The 20,369-nt window shown below is 48.0% G+C and overlaps 1 protein-coding gene across 7 annotated transcripts in view; it reads left to right on the top strand.

Moving 5' to 3' along the window:
- RAP1GAP (RAP1 GTPase activating protein) overlaps positions 1-20,369 on the top strand; it is a 103,659-nt gene that overhangs the window by 65,378 nt on the left and 17,912 nt on the right. For 6 of the 7 annotated variants that reach the window (XM_053401189.1, XM_053401188.1, XM_053401185.1 and 3 more), the window contains 10 exons: positions 6,325-6,428; positions 8,580-8,658; positions 9,577-9,630; positions 10,694-10,777; positions 14,920-15,020; positions 15,202-15,331; positions 15,587-15,742; positions 17,575-17,646; positions 19,237-19,323; positions 19,493-19,633. In XM_053401189.1, coding sequence (XP_053257164.1) covers positions 6,325-6,428; positions 8,580-8,658; positions 9,577-9,630; positions 10,694-10,777; positions 14,920-15,020; positions 15,202-15,331; positions 15,587-15,742; positions 17,575-17,646; positions 19,237-19,323; positions 19,493-19,633 — 1,008 coding nt within the window. The remainder of the gene's footprint in view (positions 1-6,324; positions 6,429-8,579; positions 8,659-9,576; positions 9,631-10,693; positions 10,778-14,919; positions 15,021-15,201; positions 15,332-15,586; positions 15,743-17,574; positions 17,647-19,236; positions 19,324-19,492; positions 19,634-20,369) is intronic. The other variant, XM_053401184.1, reaches the window with a different exon arrangement.

Genomic DNA, 20,369 nt, shown 5'->3' with positions numbered 1-20,369 from the left:
AACGTCAAAGGCATCCCTAAACAGGGCTGCCTTCAGATGTCTTCTAAAAGTCAGATAGTTGTTTATTTCCTTGACATCTGGTGGGAGGGCGTTCCACAGGGCGGGTGCCACCACCGAGAAGGCCCTCTGCCTGGTTCCCTGTAGCTTTGCTTCTCGCAGTGAGGGAACCGCCAAAAGGCCCTCGGCGCTGGATCTCAGTGTCCGGGCAGAACGATGGGGTTGGAGACGCTCCTTCAGGTATACTGGACCGAGGCCGTTTAGGGCTTTCAAGATCAGCACCAACACTTTGAATTGTGCTTGGAAATCATATTGTTAAAGATGCTAGTAATTGTAGCCTGGTGAGGGGCTACAATTATCCAAGGTTTTTATTTATTTCGTGTTGTTTATTGCCACAATTCACCCTAAGGTCCCAGGGCGGGTTTAATTCAAAAAAATAAAAAATAAAAAATTCAAAGCAACTTGCAGTTATAAAACCAAAGGGGCCCTAAATACCATTTGATTGTAAAATAATAATAATTCAAAGCAGTTTACAAAGAAAATAAAACATTAAAAATTTCAGGAAGAACAATTAAAAAAAAGATTTAAAACTTTTTCAAAAATTAAAATCAGCAGTATATTAAGAACAGGTTAAAACACACATCAACATTCTACATGCCTGGACAGACTTTGCCTAAACTAAAAGGTTTTTCGCAGGTGTCAAAAAGAGCACAGCGAAGGCGGTTTCCTGGTGTCATCAGGCAGGGAGTTCCAAAGTTTTTGCGCTGTCATACTGAAAGATTGATTCCAGCTTGCAAGCTTAAGTCAGGTGGTCCATAGCGTGTTTGTGGATTTGTGTCCAAAGACAAGGAGACGGCGCATCCTTTGCATTAAATTATATTGATTTTTAATTGTATTTTTATTGCTGCTTTTAGTTTTAGTGTATTTTATTGCGTTGCAACTTAAATTCTGGAGTTCAAAATTTTAAATGCAATATATAAGAAATCGAAGGGGGCATTAAAAGCGCAAATATAAATCCTACAACATTTGGCTCAACAGGTTACAGTTGCTATGACAGGCAGCCAAATTTTTACATGGTTCGTCAAAACCCTTCATAATTTCCAGGTGGTCCGGGGCCCCTTGGTGTGTGTCCCCAAAGCAGGCAGCACATAGCAATTGGTTAATCTGTGGGAAAAATAAACAATCCGAGCTAAAAATTCATATCAAGGAAAGATAGCCAGTAACAGAATAAAATAAATTCTTTGATAACCTCTGCATGAACAATCTGACATCCAGGCGACTGATAAGCGTCAAGGCAGGGAATCTTTAGCATCGAATGAATAAGTTAATGCAAGACATAAACATTTCCATAAATTGACCATTGTTAAGCAGGGAGATTAGGTGCAGAGTCCCACTTGGGGGCCAAAACTAGCTGGGTTGTTTTTGGGGGGGAGCAGGAGGGAGACATCTCAGCTTGGCATCTGGAGCCTTCAGCTAAGGCAGGTGTGGGGAAGCTTTGCTCCTCTGAATGTTGCTGGACTACAACTCCCATCATCCCTGACTGCTGCCTGGCCTTCCCTAGACCGATGGGAGTATGTCTGGAGGGCAACAGGTTCCCCAGCCCCGAAATAGACCATCACACACCTTCACTGCCCCGGCTACCTTCCTCGGCACTCTGCCTTCTCCTAATGCTCGGAAGGGCAACCTGTGACCCCCAGATGGTGCCACACTCCATCACCCCTGTTAGCCATACACCTGGAGGACCAAAAGTTGACCACATCAGAGGTGAGGCTTCTCTTCCTAATCCTCTTCCTCCTCCTCCTCCATTCCTGTTCCAGTCCCCTTTCCATGTTCTGTTTGCCAACAAATTGTTTTGGAGGGCTTTAAGGGGCCAGCTGGCAGGCCGGCTGGGGTCACCTTCCTGGCCCAGCAGGTCCGTGGCGACATGGGGGTGAGCTTATGAGGGTTGCCCTCCAAGTGGGAACCAAGCCCTTCTTCTCTGGGCATCGCCAAAGTCCTCTGAGCAGGCTGACTTGCATTTCAACCTGTTGTTTTCCTTCTTTTTTCTTTCCTCTTTGCGGTCCTCGCCAAGCGGGAACTGCTCCGTGTGTGCCAAGGGTGGGGCTCTGGGCTGTGCCAGGGACGGCCTGGGTAGCTTTGTGCCACCCTGGGAGGGCAGAGCATTTATCGCTCCAATTTCCCCTTTTCCTCCTCTCCTCCAGCAAACACAGGTCCCAAAGTTTTTTTTTATATATAAAATTTTTATTAAGATTTTTACATTACAAAATAGAAAAAGAAAAAAGAAGAAATACAAAATAAAAATAGTTAAAAACAATCAATCTTTTCATCACATTATTTTTCATTTACTTGGTTCTCGGACCTCCTCATACCTCCCTTTTTTGTATTCCAGTTCAATTTATTAGCTCAGCAGTTTTCCCCTCTTTATTCTACCCAGATCTTTAATCTTAAATTATTATAGCCTTAAATTTGTACTTATAAAAAACCATTTTTTCATATTCTTTTATACCATTTCAGCTAGAAACCACTTAATTTCAATCCAACATCATTCTAACATTCATTAATTTTACAATGTCTCTGTAAATAGTCTTTAAATTTCTTCCAGTCTTCTTCCACTGACTCTTCTCCCTGGTCTCGGATCCTGCCAGTCATTTCCGCCAATTCCATGTAGTCCATCACCTTCATCTGCCATTCTTCCAGGGTGGGTAGATCTTGTGAGAGGGGGGGCACCCCTCTCTCCTCACCCTGAGAGATTTCCTCTTCCCTGTCTCTCATACAGGGACCTGTTCCTTCTGTTCAGCACCTTAATCTGCATGCAGTTCTTACCCAAATAAAGTGAGATAAAATATTAAGAGAAGCTGTTATGTACTGAGTTGAATAGGATCCAAAAGGCAGCCGTCTGATTGGTCCTAGAACAATAGGATTCAGAATTCAGCAGTCTGATTGGTCCTAGAACAATAGGATTCAGAATGCAGCAGTCTGATTGGTCCTAGAACAATAGGATTCAGAATTCAGCAGTCTGATTGGTCCTAGAACAATAGGATCCAGAATGCAGCAGTCTGATTGGTCCACAGGAGCCACCCAATCCAGTTCCAGGTGGAAGGGAATCCGCAACCTGATTGACCTACAGGAGAATCCCGGAATTAGCCAATCACGTGGGGCCATTGTGTAAATAATGTATATAAGGCAGACATTCTGGGGGAACTTCCATTCCTCCTCACCACTATGAGCTGAATAAAGAGCATGAAATCCACTCTCAACCGAGTATATTTCAGAATACTGAGAGAAAGAGAAGAGTAATAACAACATGGAAACCTTCCTTTGAGGATTTTAAGCAGAGATTGGAGGGCCACCTTTCAGGAATGCTTCAGTTGCGGTTGCTGCGTCACAGAGGGTCAGACTAGATGAGCTTTGGGGATCCCTTCCAACTTTACGGTTCTATGGCTCTCTCTTTTCCTCTCATGAAAAACATATCCCTCCTCCCTGCCCCGCACCCCTCCTCCAGCTTGCCTTTACACAAATCTGTGTGCTGTTCTTTAGTAGTAGTAGTATTAGTAGTAGTAGTAGTAGTTGTAGCAGTAGTAGTAGTATTTATTGAATTTCTGGCTGGGGCCTTGTCCATAAAGGTTAATGGAGAGATGGAAAAGTTGCTGAAAGGGGCAACTGAACAATCAAGGTGACCCCCCCCCCATGAGGGAAAGTTTGCAGCTTTCGGGGCTTGTAAGATTAGGGGGAAAGGTGGGGGGGCACGAAAGGGTGTTTATAACATTGTGTGTATTTTCAGGAGTCACCTTATTTCTGTGACGGCAACGTGTGTTTTTTTAAAACTGCTTTCCATATTGCATTTTAATTGCGGCGATTGTTCTCATTACACATGGGATAGGGCAAGTGGGAGCTGTTCTCCCTCTCTCAAAGCACCAGTGTCCCATGGCCCCATTAACTGAGACTGGAAGCTGGAAGTTCCTGGGTAGACTAAAAGAGGGTCTCCTCTTTTTGTGCTGGTTTTGAACTGTGGAACTCAGGCACCAACTCCTGGGCGGACAGATTCAAGGGAGAAAAATTTGCCTCTCGCGCATGGAGCCTCCAGGCTCATGAGCAGTTTACCAGTTGCTAATGGGAAAGACAGCAAGTGGAGACTTCCTGCTTTGTCGGCTTTCCCAGAGATCATCTGGTTGGCTAATAATAACAATAATAATTTATTTATACCCCGCCCATCTGGCTGAGTTTCCCCAGCCACTCTGGGCGGCTTCCAATCAAGTGTTAAAAACAATACAGCATTAAATATTAAAAACTTCCCTAAACAGGGCTGCCTTCAGATGTCTTTTAAAGAGAAGATAGCTGCTTATTTCCTTCACATCTGAAGGGAGGGCGTTCCATAAGGCGGGTGCCACTACCAAGAAGGCCCTCTGCCTGGTTCCCTGTGACCTCATTTCTCACAATGAGGGAACTGCCAGAAGGCCCTCGGCGCTGGACCTCAGTGTCCGGGCTGAACGATGGGGGTGGAGACGCTCCTTCAGGTATACTGGACCGAGGCCATTTAGGGCTTTTCAGGGCCAAGTATTCAGGGCCAAGACATGCGACCTGGGGGCAGCCCCTGGTGATGTCGTGGGGGACGGACTACGGGATAAATCCTTGCGTTAAGAGAAATCCTTGACATTTGCAAGTACCTGCATCTTTTCGAATTATATTCCCGCGGTTCTGGGAGATAAGGGCTGGACAACGGAAGTGTTGGGGCTGCAAGTCCTTCTGGTGGCCCCAAGACTTTTGCCTTGAACCTGGAAGGACAAAACAGCCAACCTCTCTCACCTCACAGTAATAATAATAATAACAATAATTTATTATTTGTATCCCGCCCATCTGGCTGGGTTTCCCCAGCCACTCTGGGCGGCTTCCACAAAGACCAAAAATACACTAATATGTCATACATTAAAAACTTCCCTGAACAGGGCTGCCTTAAGATGTCTTCTGAATGTCAGGTAGTTGTTTATCTCTTTGACATCTGATGGGAGGGCGTTCCACAGGGCGGGCGCCACTACCGAGAAGGCCCTCTGCCTGGTTCCTTGTAGCTTTGCTTCTCGCAATGAGGGAACCGCCAGAAGGCCCTCGGCGCTGGATCTCAGTGTCCGGGCAGAATGATGGGGGTGGAGATGTGCCTTCAGGTATACTGGACCGAGGCCATTTAGGGCTTTAAAGGTCAGCACCAACACTTTGAATTGTGCTTAGAAACGTACTGGGAGCCAATGCAGATCTCTCAGGACCAGTGTTATGTGGTCCTGGCGGCTCCCAGTCACCAGTCTAGCTGCCGCATTCTGGATTAATTGCAGTTTCCGGGTCAGCTTCAAAGGTAGCCCCACGTAGTGCACATTGCAGTAGTCCAAGCGGGAGATAACTAGAGCATGCACCACTCTGGCGATTCAGTTCGCAGGCAGGTAGGGTCTCAGCCTGCGTACCAGGTGGAGCTGGTAGACAGCTGCCCTGGACACAGAATTAATAATAATAATAATAATAATAATAATAATAATAATAATAATTTATTATTTATACCCCGCCCATCTGGCTGGGCCTCCCCAGCCACTCTGGGCGGCTTCCATAAAAACCAAAAATACAGTAAAATATCACACGTTAAAAACTTCCCTGAACAGGGCTGCCTTAAGATGTCTTCTGAATGTCAGGTAGTTGTTTATCGCTTTGACATCTGCTGGAAGGGTGTTCCACAGGGCGGGCACCACTACCGAGAAGGCCCTCTGCCTGGTTCCCTGTAGCTTTGCTTCTCGCAATGAGGGAACCGCCAGAAGGCCCTCGGCGCTGGACCTCAGCGTCCGGGCAGAATGATGGGGGTGGAGACGCTCCTTCAGGTATACTGGACCGAGGCCGTTTAACTTGCACCTCTATGGAGAGCTGTGAGTCCAAAATGACTACCAGGCTGCGCACCTGGTCCTTCAGGGGCACAGTTACCCCATTCAGGACCAGGGAGTCCCCCAAACCCGCCCGCCCCCTGTCCCCCAAAAACAGTACTTCTGTCTTGTCAGGATTCAACCTCAATCTGTTAGCCACCATCCATCCTCCAACAGCCTCCAGGCACTCACACAGGACCTTCACTGCCTTCACTGGTTCTGATTTAAAAGAGATGTAGAGCTGGGTATCATCTGCATACTGATGAACACCCAGCCCCAACCCCCTGATGATCTCTCTCAGCAGCTTCATAGAGATATTAAAAAGCCTGGGGGAGAGGACGGAACCCTGAGGCACCACGGAGATGGGAGCCTGCATTGCAGTAGTAGTTTTCCTCCATTCTTATATTCACCTTTTTCCTCCCCACCACCAACCCAGGAACACTTTAACTACTACTCTGTGGACGCGGCGTTGGGGCACCTTGTCTTCTCACTCAAGTACGACGTGATTGGAGATCAGGAGCACCTGCGCTTGCTCCTGCGGTGAGTGGGAATAGAGGGGGAGCTGTGAGGGCAGGACAACCCAAGTCTTGAAACCCAGGGCAACTGTTGCTGCCACTGAGAACTGATCTCAATGGACCAAGGGCAGCTCCCTGTTTAACTCAGAACTTCATTCGGAATCATGAGGACTAGAATTTTTAATTTTGTTTTAAGTGTGTTATCTTTCTCTCTCTCTTTGTTTCTTTCTGGTGAAACTTACTGGGAAAATAAGAAATCTAGATAACAAATCTTTTTATAAAAGAACGGAAATGGTTTATTTAACAAACAAGCTGCAAACAGATAAGAACATTGGCAGGAAGTATTTACCACAAAATGGGAAGTCTTTAAAGTGTATTTGAAAAACAGCAATGACAGTTTGAAGTATGTGGCAGCATTTGAATAACTTCGGAAGGAGTTTTAAATCTGATGGAAAACCTAGGACAGAATAAATAACATTAAAGTCAAAATATGCTATAATATGGCAGTGAATAACGGATGAGAAATAGAAGTAAGGAGTAGAAGTCAGCTATATAGGAAAAAGTCATTTTTATGTTAAATGTATTGTGAGTAATATTTAATGTATTGGTGGTGTTCTTGTTTTTATTTTCTTCTTTTTATTTAGTTGTTAGGAGGTGATGGATATTTGTGTATCTTCATATTTTCTTTTTGTATGTGGTGTATTAAAATGAAATAAAAACTTTTTAAAAGAAAGAGAGAAAAGAAAAGAACATTGGCAGGATTATTGGAATAACCTGCAGCTTTTCATAAGAGTATACATTTAAAGTAGATGGATAAACGAGCAAATTAAGTTAATTCGGATATGCGGAAGATAATTAAAAATAAATTGAAGGAACCGCAGAAAGAGGTGGAAGGTAGTCAGGTTTTGAAATGTTAAATTGATTGCAAAATTAGTGAAATGTATAAACATGAAAGGTATATAAAGATAAAATGAAATGAAAAAATAAAATAAAAATCCCCAACTGGCAACTTCTCCTGGTAGGCCTGGGAATTTCCTCTACCTGAAATACGATGCTCTTAGCCACAATGGCTTCTGAATCCCACTTGCTGGAAACCACAGAATGACAGAGTCTGGTCTTGTGTTTGAATCCTGACTGCTGGTTTCCAATAATGGGCATCTGGTTGGTCACTGTAAGAACAGAAGGCTGGACTGGATGTTCCTAAGCCAGGGGTCGGCAACCTAAGGCCCATGGGCCGGAAGCAGCCCATGGAGGCCGTTTAACTGGCCCCCGAGCCGCCCCCGAACCGAGCCGCCTGCTTGGTGAGTCCCTGCGCGCTACGCTAGATCAGTGCAGCACGGCGTGGGGACTCTCTTCCCCGGCTCCAGAAATTGTTTCTGCACATGCCCAGATACCAGAAATCGTGTCTGTGCATGTCCGGGGCGCCGGAAATTGCTTCTGTGCATGCCCAGATGCCAAAAATTGTGTCTGTGCAGAAGCAATTTTTGGCGTCTGGGCATGCGCAGAAGCGATTTCCGGCGCCCCGGACATGCACAGACACGATTTCCAGCATCATGTTGTGCTGGCCTGGCCCATGGAGGATCTCTGCGGGAGTGATCTGGCCATAGCTGTCAACATTTCCCTTTTCTTACAAGGAATCCTATTCGGAATACAGTGGTACCTCTAGATGCGAATGGGATCCGTTCCAGAGCCCCGTTCTCATCTAGAAGCAAACGTAACCTGTGTCCGCGCATCTGCGCGTGCGCGTGATGTCATTTTGAGCGTCTGCACATGCGCAAGCAGCAAAACCCGGAAGTAACGCACTCTGTTACTTCCGGGTTGCTGCGGAGCGCAACTCAAACGTGCTCATCCTGAAGCACATTCAACCCGAGGTATGACTGTAAGGGAATTTCTCTTAAAAAAAGGGAAACGTTGACAGCTATGGATCCGGCCCATGCCCAGTAAGCCTTGCCGACCCCTCTTGCTAAGCCCTAGAGAGCCGTTCCCAGTACGTGAAGACAGTGCTGTACTGCACTAGATCAGTGTTTCTCAAACTTGGGTCTCCAGCTGCTATGGGACTTCCCACTAATGCTGGAGGCAGAAAGGGGAATTCCCCCTCTCTTCCCTCAATCTTTTCTTGGGAGGTGGGATCTTCTGCCTGGCTTCCGCCCATCTCCTCTGCCCTCTTCCCCCGCAGGACGAAATGTCGGACTTACCACGACGTCATCCCCATCTCCTGCCTGACCGAGTTCCCCAACGTTGTCCAGATGGCAAAGGCAAGTATTGGGGGTGGGGGTGGAAAGGGTGCGATGGGAGGGAGGGAGATGCCTTCGGACCCTTGCCTTGCAAAAGCACTGGTGGCGTGACCCATGGGTAGGCAAACTAAGGTCCGCGGGCCAGATCAGGCCCAATTGCCTTCTCTATCTGGCCCGCGGGTGGTCCAGAAATTGCTGCGTGGATCGCAAGCACGCACTTTCTTTGCCTCTCCCTCCCACGGCCGCGGTGCCGCCTCCCTCCCTCCTCCTGGCTTCTCCCTGCCCTGCCTAGAGGAGGAAGGGGGCTGGGCCTTGTTGGTGCCAGCAGCAGCAGCGCTCGAGCGGCCGCCATTTGAAGCAGCCCCTCTCCGGAGCCCTTTCGAGTGCCGCTCATTGTCCCGCCGCCGCCACCAGCCCCTGCCACTCGCATGACACAGCTAAGCAGCCACCGGGGCTCATAGTGCTCTTGCATCTCTCCCCCCCCCCCAAAAAAATATAGTCTGGCCCCCCACGAGGTCTGAGGGACAGCGGACCGGCCCCCTGCTGAAAAAGCTGGCTGTCCTGTGCTGTGACCCGTCGGTCAAGGCAGAGACCGCCCCCCAGGGGACAGGGGTTGTGTCTGGACCATTGATGGATTCAGCCCGACAGAAAGTGCAATTCAGTGGGGGCGACAGTGGGGAACTGCAATCTCTCACACACCCCTCAGTTATTGCGGCACCACGATGGCAGAAGCTGCACCTGTTGGACTTCTTCTCTGCCCCCAAAAGGAAAATGGCTGTTCTGTTAGCAGAACGGCGGCAGCAGTGGCCTGGATGGAATTTCCTCTTGTGCCTGTGCAAAAGGAACCAGTTCCTTTTGTGATCCTGGAATCCTAGAAATGTAGAGTTGGGTCCAACCCCTTGCGACGTCTTAGTGTCTGTCTGTCTCTCTTGGCTGCAGTTGGTGTGCGAGGACGTCAACGTCGATCGCTTTTACCCCGTGCTGTACCCAAAGGTAGGAGCGAGGAGGAAACTCGCTGAAATATGGGTATTTATTTGGTTTCTTGGATGCCTTCTCCTGAAAATCAGTCTTGAGGTAGTGCTCAACAACCTGGATGCTGTCTTAAGGGAAGGCTAAAGCATTTTGTAGTATTCGGAATTAACTGATCTGATATAAAAGCTCTGTGGCTGCCTCAGAGTTAATTTATAACAAATGTCTCAGGACTGCAATACCTCAGGGACCACCTCTCTCCATATGAACCTACTCAGACCCTGAGAGCAAGAGGTCCAGAGGGTGACACGACAAGAACAGGGCCTTTTCTGCGGTGGCTCCCCTTTGTGGAATGCTCTCTCCAGGGAGCCTCACTGGGCACCTTCATTGCATATATTTAGGCGCCAGGCAAAACCGTTGCTCTTTAACCAGGCCTTTGGCTGGCTGGCATCTAGTGCCCTTTTAAAATGTGTTTTGGAGGGGGGGGGAGTTAATGGGTTCTCTTGTTTTTGTTTTTATTGCATATTTTGTGTTTTATATTTCCTCAGGAGGTCCATTCCTCACAGTCTTTCCATCCTATATATATATATGCAGAAAGTATTAAAAATAAATTTGAGGAACCGCAGGAAGAGGAGGAAGGAAGTCAAGTTTCAAAATGTTAAAATGACTGTAAAATTATTGAAACTGAAAACCAGAATTTTAAATTTTCCATCTCCTATCTCCTTCCTGCTCTACAGAAAAGCTGGGTGCTGTGTTTTCTATACAAAGCATCTTATTCTTACCTAATAAAATACTTCAGCCAGCTTTTCTGAAGCTGCAGAGCAGGAAAGAGAGAGGAGAAGGTAAATTTAAAAGCCAAGAAAGGAACTTTTGGCGGGGGTGAGATGTGTCGGGAGCCAGGGGAAATGGGGTTTCCTGTGGCCCCCATGCCTCAGGTTCCCCTCCATGTGTGCTGCAGCAGGATCTGGGGGAATCCCTAGTTCCCAGGGAATGTTTGCACCAGGTAGATATGGTTGATGTCTGAGGCTCCGCTCGCTGAACTCACCAGATATTCTCCGCCCCCCGCCCCGCCCCGCCCCACCTCCAGGCCTCTCGACTCATCGTGACCTTTGATGAACACGTCATCAGCAATAACTTCAAGTTCGGTGTCATCTACCAGAAGCTGGGCCAGGTGAGTGGGTGGGCTTCATGCCAGGGAGGCAGGTGAGATCTGGAGGCGTGCGGGGGGGTGGGGGGGAGAGAGAGAAATACCCAGGAGGTCCTGGACCAGAGGAAGGCACCTTCTTTGAGGAGGAAGCAGTGGCAAAACAGATCTGCAGCTGAATCATCCCAAAGGGGGCCTATATAGTCTAGCATCCTTCCCTCGCGGTGGCCGGCCGCAAAGGGTATCCTGTAATAATAATAATAAATAATAATAATATATTATTTATACCCTGCCCATCTGGCTGGCCCCGCCCCCAGCCACTCTGGGCGGCTTCCAACCAAATATTAAAATACAGTAATGCACCAAACATTGAAAGCTTCCCTAAACAGGGCTGCCTTCAGATGTCTTCTAAAAGCCTGGTAGTTGTTTCTCTCTTTGACATCTGGTGGGAGGGCATTCCACCGGGCGGGTGCCACCACCGAGAAGGCCCTCTGCCTGGTTCCCTGTAACTTGGCTTCTCGTAGTGAGGGAACCGCCAGAAGGCCCTTGGCGCTGGACCTCAGTGTCCGGGCAGAACGATGGGGGTGGAGACGCTCCTTCAGGTTGACCCTTCAGGATGACCCAACTGCAGCAGCCCTCTCTCCCCCTGTGGCTTCCAGCAACTAGCATTCAGAAGCATCACTGCAGAGCATAGTCCTTTACTCGGAAACTTGAAGGCTGGAATTTTACTTTCTTTTGTTTGGAAGTCCCTATAGCTTAGTGGCAGAGCATCCATCCTGCCTGCGGAAGGTCTCAGGTTTGGTCCTTCGATTCCTGCTTTGCATGGGGTCAGACTAGATGGCTCCTTGGGGTCCGTTCTCTCCCTCTCTTTTTTTATAAAGCGCCTTTTTTTTACTCGTTTTCAGGACGTTCAACTTCCGAAACGTTCCAATCCCGAGGCGCGGCTTCCGATTGGCTGACAGCTAGGCTTTTTTTTCAGATCGGAAGCCGCATCGAACGTTTGGGTTTCGAGGAACGTTTGAAAACACTTACTCCTTCTTCTTTTTCCAAAAATTTTACTGATTTTCCAAAATTTATAAACAAACAAACAAACAAACATAAATCCTAACTGTAATTATTCCACTCTTAATAACATTGTTACGTGACTCCCTCGAACCCCCCTGGCTGAGTTTCAGTATATATCATTGTAACATTTTTCCAAAACAAATTTCTCATAAAATTTACTTAATCAATTAACGTCTTTCTTTCTTTTCATATTAAATTTAAACATGTTATTCTGTAACATCACATATTTAAATCCTAAGCCTATCTAGTGTTTGCAAGTATTTCTATTTAAATTATCTTAGCATATTTAACTAAATAGTCTTTAAATTTCCTCCATTCCTCCTGGTACTCCTCCTCCTTCTGGTCGCGGACTCTTCCAGTCAGGTCGTCTAGCTCCGAAAAGTCCATCATATTCATCTGCCATTCCTCCACTTTTGGTACTTCTTGTGTTTTCCAATTCTTGGCCAACAAAATTCTCGCTGTAGTTGCGGCATACAGAAACAGTCTAACATCTTTCTTGGGCAATTCCAAACCTGTTATTCCAAGAAGAAAGGCCTCTGGTTTCTTAATAAATGTATATTTCACCATTTTTTTTCAATTCATTATAAATCTTCTCCCAGAAGTCTTTCATCTTGGGGCAGCTCCACCACATATGATAAAAGGTTCCTTCTTTTTCTTTACATTTCCAACATAGGTTATCACTATTGTGATACGGAACACTTACTTCTGGTTTTTCGACGTTCAGGAACCGAGCGGTTCAAGAACTGAGGTTCCACTGTATTAGTAGTTCCCTGTGGAGTGCCCTGCCTCGGGTTTGCTGGCGGGAGGGAGCCACTCTGCACCAGCATTGGAGACCCCCCCCCTTCTTCTCCCCCTGAACAAACGGCAATACCTCTGCGCTGCTTCAGGGTTGCTGGATTCCTCCCCATTCACATCCCCACCACCACCTCTGGCTCCTTCACACCCGAGAAATCAACTCGGAGAAGGAGAGGGGTACCCCCCCCCCCAGGCAGCACACAGCTGCCTCCCCCTCCAGAGCATGCAGGAGGGCCTCTTCTTAAAAAGCTGAGCCAAATTGAGTGCTCCCGTGCCTCCTGCGCAGCTTTTATCTTGAGGAAGTCATGACAAAGCTCTGATCCTTTGGGGTGGGGTAAAAAGGTGCAGTCAATTGACAAGTGATTCTCAGGGGATGAAAAGGAAAAGTGGGGAGGGAGGGAGAGAGGCACTATGATCCAGCTTTCACAAAGCCACCCACCAGCCTCTCTATTTAAAATGTTTGCATTTTAAGCCTGTTAAAAGGTATGGTTTTGCCAGGTGCCGTGAGCTCCATCTAGCGGCCCAGGTTGCGATCGAGACCTCTTGAAATTAACGGACTGAAGCCGTTTCCCCTGATATAGACACACGTTTTTGCAAGACATTTCCCCCCAGATGCGTTTTTGCTTGTTATTTTTTTTCACTGGTACATGCATTTTATGTCCACTTTCTCCTAATAACCTATATTTTCACACCCAACAATTTTATCCCCCCCCCCCCATCTTAGAGAGCTGCGCTGCAAAATTTAGAGAAGTGCGAGCTTCGAAAGATAGCTGAGTTTGGCATTATTCTTTCAGAGCGTAAACTGCCCCTGCTTGGTCTATACAGTGGGACCTCGGGTTAAGTACTTAATTCGTTCCAGGAGTCTGTTCTTAACCTGAAACTGTTCTTAACCTGAAGCACCGCTTTAGCTAATGGGGCCTCCTGCTGCCGCGCCGCCGGAGCATGATTTCTGTTCTCATCCTGAAGCAAAGTTCTTAACCTGAGGTAATATTTCTGGGTTAGCGGAGTCTGTAACCTGAAGTGTATGTAACCTGAAGCGCATGTAACCCGAGGTACCACTGTAGATTATTTGACCTCTCAGCCCCCCTCAAAAGGGTGCAGCACCCACAGATTTAAACCAAATGAATTACAACCAGCATGACTTCAGATTTGTGGGGGTTTTCCTGCAACCGTGAAACCTACCAGCCTGAAAATGAAATGAAATGACAGAGTGTCCTGCAGAATCTGGGCGTGGGGTTTTTGTTTCCCATTCCAGAGCAGAACTTGAACTGGCCGTTCTTTCTTCGCACTTGCAGGCTGCATTCTTCATCTCAGCACCCCGGTTTGAAACTTGTAGGCATGGGGGGGTGGGTGGAGAAGGAGACTTGTGTTGCTGTTGTGACCCAGTTGGGAGCCTGTGAGAATAGCCCTCCTGCAGATCCCGCAAGATCTACCAGTTGATTCTGATCTACTTTCTGCCCACTCCTGAATTTGGACTTAGAGATTGCAGCCTGATACTTTTCTCATAAATATATCCATTTCTATAATTCAGGGGTCAGCAATTTTTTTCAGCAGGGGCCCAGTCCACCGTCCCTCAGACCTTGGGGGGGGGGGGAATGAATGAATTCCTATGCCCCACAAATAATCCAGAGTTGCATTTTAAATAAAAGCACACATTCTACTCATGTAAAAACACCAGGCAGGCCCCGCAAATAAGCCAGAGATGCATTTTAAAATAAAAGGACACATTCTACTCATGTAAAAACATGCTGATTCCCGGACCCTCCATGGGCCAGATTTAGAAGGTGATTGGGCCAGATCCGGCCCCCAGGCCTTTATTTGCCTTCCCATGGTCTATATCATCTCTCTCTCTAAACTAAAAACTAAACTAAACTAAACTAAAACCGAAGCGCATCCTTCTCCCTAAAAGCAAAAATGGTCTGTCTCCACAATATGGATGGCTTTAGAAGACGAATGGTCAAATTCATGGAAGGGAGAGGGCAATTGCTGCAATGCTTTTGAATCCCAGTTCCTGGAAACTACAGGAGGGGCGAGAGCTCTTGTTCCTGGGTACCATTTCAGTAGCTGCTTGACCACCTGAGGACAGGATGCTGGAGCGCCCATTGGCTGAACCCAACTAGTACAGGAGTCTTCTTAAATTAACTGGGATGCTAACGGGAGAGGGCTGTAAGCTCTTACGTCTGGCCAGTCCTTTCCCCTTCAAGGTGGTCTGGGTTAGGGATGCACAGAGACCTCCCCCCCACCCCATGGCTGTAAGCCAAGCCCTCTCTTTGAGCATCAACACACATAACTCTGCCTCTTCTCTGCAGACTTCAGAAGAGGAGCTCTTCAGCACCACGGAGGAGAGCCCAGCATTCGTCGAATTCCTTGAATTCTTGGGCCAGAAAGTCAAGTTGCAGGACTTCAAGGGGTGAGTAGAGTCGGGACAGAGGGAGAACAGGGGGCTCCTTTACGTCTGCCCCCCCCAAGACCCAGCTGCATGCCAGGGAGGAGGGGCACAGTTGTTGTTTTTCACTCCTGAAAACACTCAAAGCTGTTGGCAGCACAGCCCTCGATCTGGTCTCAGGCCTGTGTCTTTCTGTGGGGTGCAGGTTTCGGGGGGGCCTCGACGTGACCCACGGGCAGACAGGGACAGAGTCGGTCTACTACAACTTCCGAAACAAGGAGATCATGTTCCATGTGTCCACCAAGCTGCCCTACACGGAGGGGGATACTCAGCAGGTAGGGACGTGGCTTCAATGGCGGAGGAAAGCGCAGCCAGGAGGGCAGAGGAAAGGCGTAGCCGGCAGTGCACCGGTGAAAGCACCGCCTTACGAGCTGCTGGAGCTCACAGCTTGCCTGGACTTGGTTGCCTCCTGGCCTGAAACCCCCTTTGTGTGTGTGTGTTTTTCCTCTCCCCCCACCTCCTGGGTGAGCAAAAGCGAGTGGGACTGAAACAATGACCCTCTCCTCTCCTCTCTCTCCTCCTGCTCATAGCTGCAGAGGAAACGGCACATCGGGAACGACATCGTGGCCATCATCTTCCAGGACGAGAACACGCCCTTCGTCCCGGACATGATCGCCTCCAACTTCCTGCACGCCTACATTGTAGTTCAGGCCGAGAATCCCTGTACGGAGAACACACTCTACAAGGTAGCTGGGCTTTTATTGGTGGAGTCAGCTATCTCCACGTGCTGGAACCTGGAATGGCGATGGGTGGTTGGGGGGACTTTACTATTATTACCATTAGCATTATTGATTCAATTGATTACCCACCTTTCACCAGCAGGTACAGTATTTTTCGCTCTATAAGATGCAGCAGATCATAAGATGCACCTAGTTTTTGGAGGAGGAAAACAAGAAAAAAAATACTCTGAATCCCAGAAGCCAGAACAGCAAGAGGGATCTGGCTTCTGGGATAGCCTCTGCTGTTCTGGCTTTTGGGATAGCCGCGTGAAGTCTCTCCCAGGCAGCGGGATGAAGGCTCCCCCTGCCCAGAAGAGGCTGCGCACGGCTAAGCTGCCCTCTGTCCCTTCCTCCACCTCCCACAAAAGCCAGCCAGGAGCCGTGCACTCTTTAAAGGGAGCACGGCTCTTGGGGGCTTTTGTGGGAGGTGGGGGATAGCCAGGGACAGCTGCGCGAAGCCTCCACAGGGCAGCCGGATGAAGCCTCCCCACTGCCCTGCGGAGGCTTCGCGTGGCTAAGCCAGAAGCTAGAACAACGAGAGGGAACGCTGCGCAGCGCTCCCTCTCGCTGTTCTGTCTTCTGGGATAGCCACGCAGCTTGCATTCACTCCATAAGATGCACGCACATTTCCCCTGACTTTTTAGGAGGGGAAAAGTGCGTCTTACAGAGCGAAAAATACGGTAATTGACAGCAATTAAAAACTGAAAACAGTTAAAGCAGGCTACAGTCGCAGAAAAAGGGTGGGCCCTATAAACACCCAGGGCTGTCAGAGGCCAGGGGAAAAGGGTGTGTTGTACAGTGAAGGTGTCCGGCGGACCTCTCTGGGGTGGGAGTTGCACAACCTAGGGGGTGCTGGCTTAGAGAAGGCTCTGTCTCAGGCCGCCACCACCCAAACTTCAGAGGGAGGTGGAGCGACAAAGGGGGACCCCGCTCTGCTGATACTTCACACCCTGGAGGGTCCATAAAGAAGAGCTACCAGGCACTCAGTGTCGCCGTTAAGCACAGAATTATAGAATTGTTGAGTTGGAAGGAGTCCCGCAGGGCTCATCTAGTCCAACCTCCTCTGCAATGCAACTAAAGAACCCCTGACAGGTTCAACCTCTGCTTTAAAATCTCCCAACGAAAGAGGGACACACACACACACACCCCTTGCAAAGGAGTCCGCCCCACCGTCGTACAGCTCTTATGGCTGCAAAGTTCTTATGAATATTACATCGGAATCTCCTTTTTCCACCATCTTAATCCACCTGAGTTCTCTGCTCAGCTCTCAAAAAGGAGTGGTGCAGACTAGGGCCGAAGGCATTTTAAAAATAAATTTATTTTTTAAATAAATTTATTAGTTTGGTTTTTCAGATTAAAGTTTTACAGAGATATATCAAACATAAATCGTAAAAATAGGGTTCCAAGGCATCTTCTGGACTTCCCTCCTCCTCTTTGTGGGTCCTATTATTAATCATTTCCTCCTGCATCTTTTATGATGATCCAACTCTTTTACATCTCCATTGTATCCCAAATTCGCCCTTAAACGGCAAGTGATAATCCAATCCTACTAACCGTTTTAGCTGTTTATAACGGTCTTTAAGATAAGCTATAAATTTTCCTCATTCCTTGTTAAAATTTTGGTATTCCTGATTTCTGACTCTTCCGGTCATTTTAGCCATTTTAGCATAATCCACCAACTTCATCTGCCATTCTTCTCGGGTAGGGACTTTGTCTTCTTTCCATCTCTGGATAACTTCTAGGCAGCTTCTGGAGCTTCCTGGTTGCATCTCTCTCCCACCCAATCTCTTTCTCTCCAGGTCTCTGTCACTGCCCGGGACGACGTGCCTTTCTTCGGACCTCCGTTGCCCAACCCGGCCGTTTTCCGAAAGGTGAGTTTTCCTACAGCCGACCAGCTGGGCTTCAACGCTCCTTCCTCCTTCACCTCTAGGCTCCCCCGGTGTCAAGGAAAGTGAAGGAAATTGGGGGTACCTCCCGGTACCCTCTGTGAGCATCAGATGCCACTGCCTGTGAATGAGATCTCCAGACCTCCCACCACCACTGGCCAATCAAGCCTTGGAAGAGGAATCATATGCAGCCACGGCTAATGTACTGAGCGTGGTGCATTCATGAGAATACCCTCTTCAGTCTGAGATTGTCATGTAATTACCACGTGCAAAAAGACCCAGGTTAATTTTATCCAGGGTTAACAGGAGTTGCTTGCAACTTAAAACCTAGGCGGAGAGAGAGAGAGAGAGGTGTTATGTCTGAATCAGGCCAGAGTGTTTTTCCGCACAGTGTTTTCCAGTTTGGTATTTTCTATCTAGGGGGTTAATTTAGGTTGGCGGGATTCAAATGAGTTTTATTCTTCATGGAACAAGATTCTCCCCTGCCTTTGTGCGTGTCCAGAAGCCCTAAATCTGCTCTGGAGCACTGGGAGAATTTCCAGTGCAGGTTTATGGGGTACACAGTGAGAAAATAGAGAGGGAAAGCCCTATTTGGGGGGGGGAGAGATTATTGGGTTGTTTTTGTTTTTATTATGTATTTTATGTTTTTATATTGTGATTTTATGTTGTAACCGCCCTGAGACCTGCAGGTGTAGGGTGGCATACACATTTAATAAATCATCACCATCATCAGCAGTGGGTCATCATTTGCCTTTACCTGTCGTCAGGGAAGGGGCTATGGCTTGGTTGCAGGAGTACTTTCTTTGCCTTTGCAGAAGGTCTGTGGCATGGGCTAGGCAAACTAAGGCCCAGGGGCTGGATCCAGCCCAATCACCTTCTCAATCCGGCCCGTGGATGTTCTGGGAATCAGCGTGTTTTTGTGCTAAGTCTGGATGGACAATTGCCTTCCTACATGAAATTATTTTAATTTTTTAAAAAAATATTTATTTATACAACAGGAAAAAAAACACACAAAAAAACCCACAAATACCAAATTACACACAAATTACAAAAATAACCATAGACACATAATTTTCTTGGCAAACAATAAAACATCTATTGGTCTTAACACGAAAGACCCAACTTCCCGTCTATTCCATATTTCAAATTCATATTACTTATTGCCAATGCACATTTTTTTCATAATTATTCTCAATAAATCTAATTTCTTCTATCTACCTAGCAACTATTACTGAAGTTCCTCGAATCTAGGGAACTTCTAGGGAAGCTTTTAATGCTTAACAGACTACTGTATTTTAATACTCTGTTGAAAGCCGCCCAGAGTGGCTGAGGAAACCCAGCCAGATGGGCGGGGTATAAATAATAAAGTATTATTATTATTATTATTATTATTATTAGTGGGGCATAGGAATTCGTTCATTTTTTTCCTTCAAAATATAGTCCGGCCCCCCACAAGGTCTGAGGGATGGTGGACCGGCCCCCCGCTAAAAAAGTTTGCTGACCCCTGATCTATGGGTTCAGTCAGGGTAGCGGGAGCTGCGCTCCGTTTCCCATCTTCCCGTTTTCCTTGCTCAGGGCCCCGACTTCCAAGAATTCCTCCTAACGAAGCTGATCAACGCCGAGTACGCCTGCTACAAGGCGGAGAAGTTTGCCAAACTTGAGGTGAGGAGCTACTCAGCTGACAGGGGTTCCATTGCTTCTTGCCAACTTCCAGGTGGTGGTGGGGGGTATTGGGCTAGTCTAGACCTCCCCGCCCACCTCTCTTCCAAGCTTTCCCCGTCCCTCTCTCCGACCAGCCCTAAACCCCACCCCGGTTCCCTCCTGGCTACAGGAGCGCACGCGAACAGCTCTGTTGGAGACCCTCTATGAGGAGCTACACCTCAACAGCCAGTCCATGATGGGCCTTGGGGGAGATGAGGACAAGATGGAGAACGGCAGCGGGAGCAGCGGGGGCTTCTTCGAGTCCTTCAAGGTGTGTGTGTGTGTGTGAGCAGGGGCCACCCGTGAGGTAGATGCCTCAGGTGGTGGAATCCAAGGGGTGGCTCTGTGGGCCCACCCCAAAAAAAAAACCCAGAGAAGAAGCGGCTGCATCAGCTTTTATGTTTGGCACGATGTCACAGATGTCTCCGCTCTAGAGAGATCTTGCCGCAAGCCGCAGCTAAATGAAGCTCAGCGGAGGCGGCAAGGGGTGTGTGCATGGCGCACGCACAGAGCAGCACTTTACCATGTTGCCCCAAGCTGTGAGACAGGATGCGTCACCCCCACCTGTGCGAGAGAGGTGTGGGGAGCAGGGGACGTCACCCAGGGTTGAGATGAATCCCCCCAATGCCTCGTTTGGGGCACGGGGATTTCCGCACATGGTCGCTGGCTTTGGCCGGCGGTTCCCAAACTTTTTGGAGGCCCCACTGCCCCCTTGGTTCCATAAGTACATCCCTATAACCTTCTACCCCATCAGAAGCATCCCGATACAATCCAATACAGTCTTACCTCGGCTCCCAAACGCCTTGGGAGTTGAGCGTTTTGGCTCCCGAAACCGGAAGCAAGCGTTCTGGTTTTTGAATGTTCTTTTGGAAGCCAAACGTCCGACGTGGCTTCCAATTGGCTGCAGGAGCTTCCTGCAGCCAATCAGAAGCTGCGCTTTGGAAGTCGAATGTTTCAGAAGTCGAATGAACTCTGTTCGACTTCTGAGGTACAACTGTACAGTGATG

Source organism: Podarcis raffonei, chromosome 8, assembly GCF_027172205.1.
Source record: "Podarcis raffonei isolate rPodRaf1 chromosome 8, rPodRaf1.pri, whole genome shotgun sequence".
Taxonomy (NCBI): domain Eukaryota; kingdom Metazoa; phylum Chordata; class Lepidosauria; order Squamata; family Lacertidae; genus Podarcis; species Podarcis raffonei.
The sequence above is the reverse complement of the archived record's forward strand: the minus strand, read 5'-3'. Positions and strand labels throughout refer to the sequence as shown.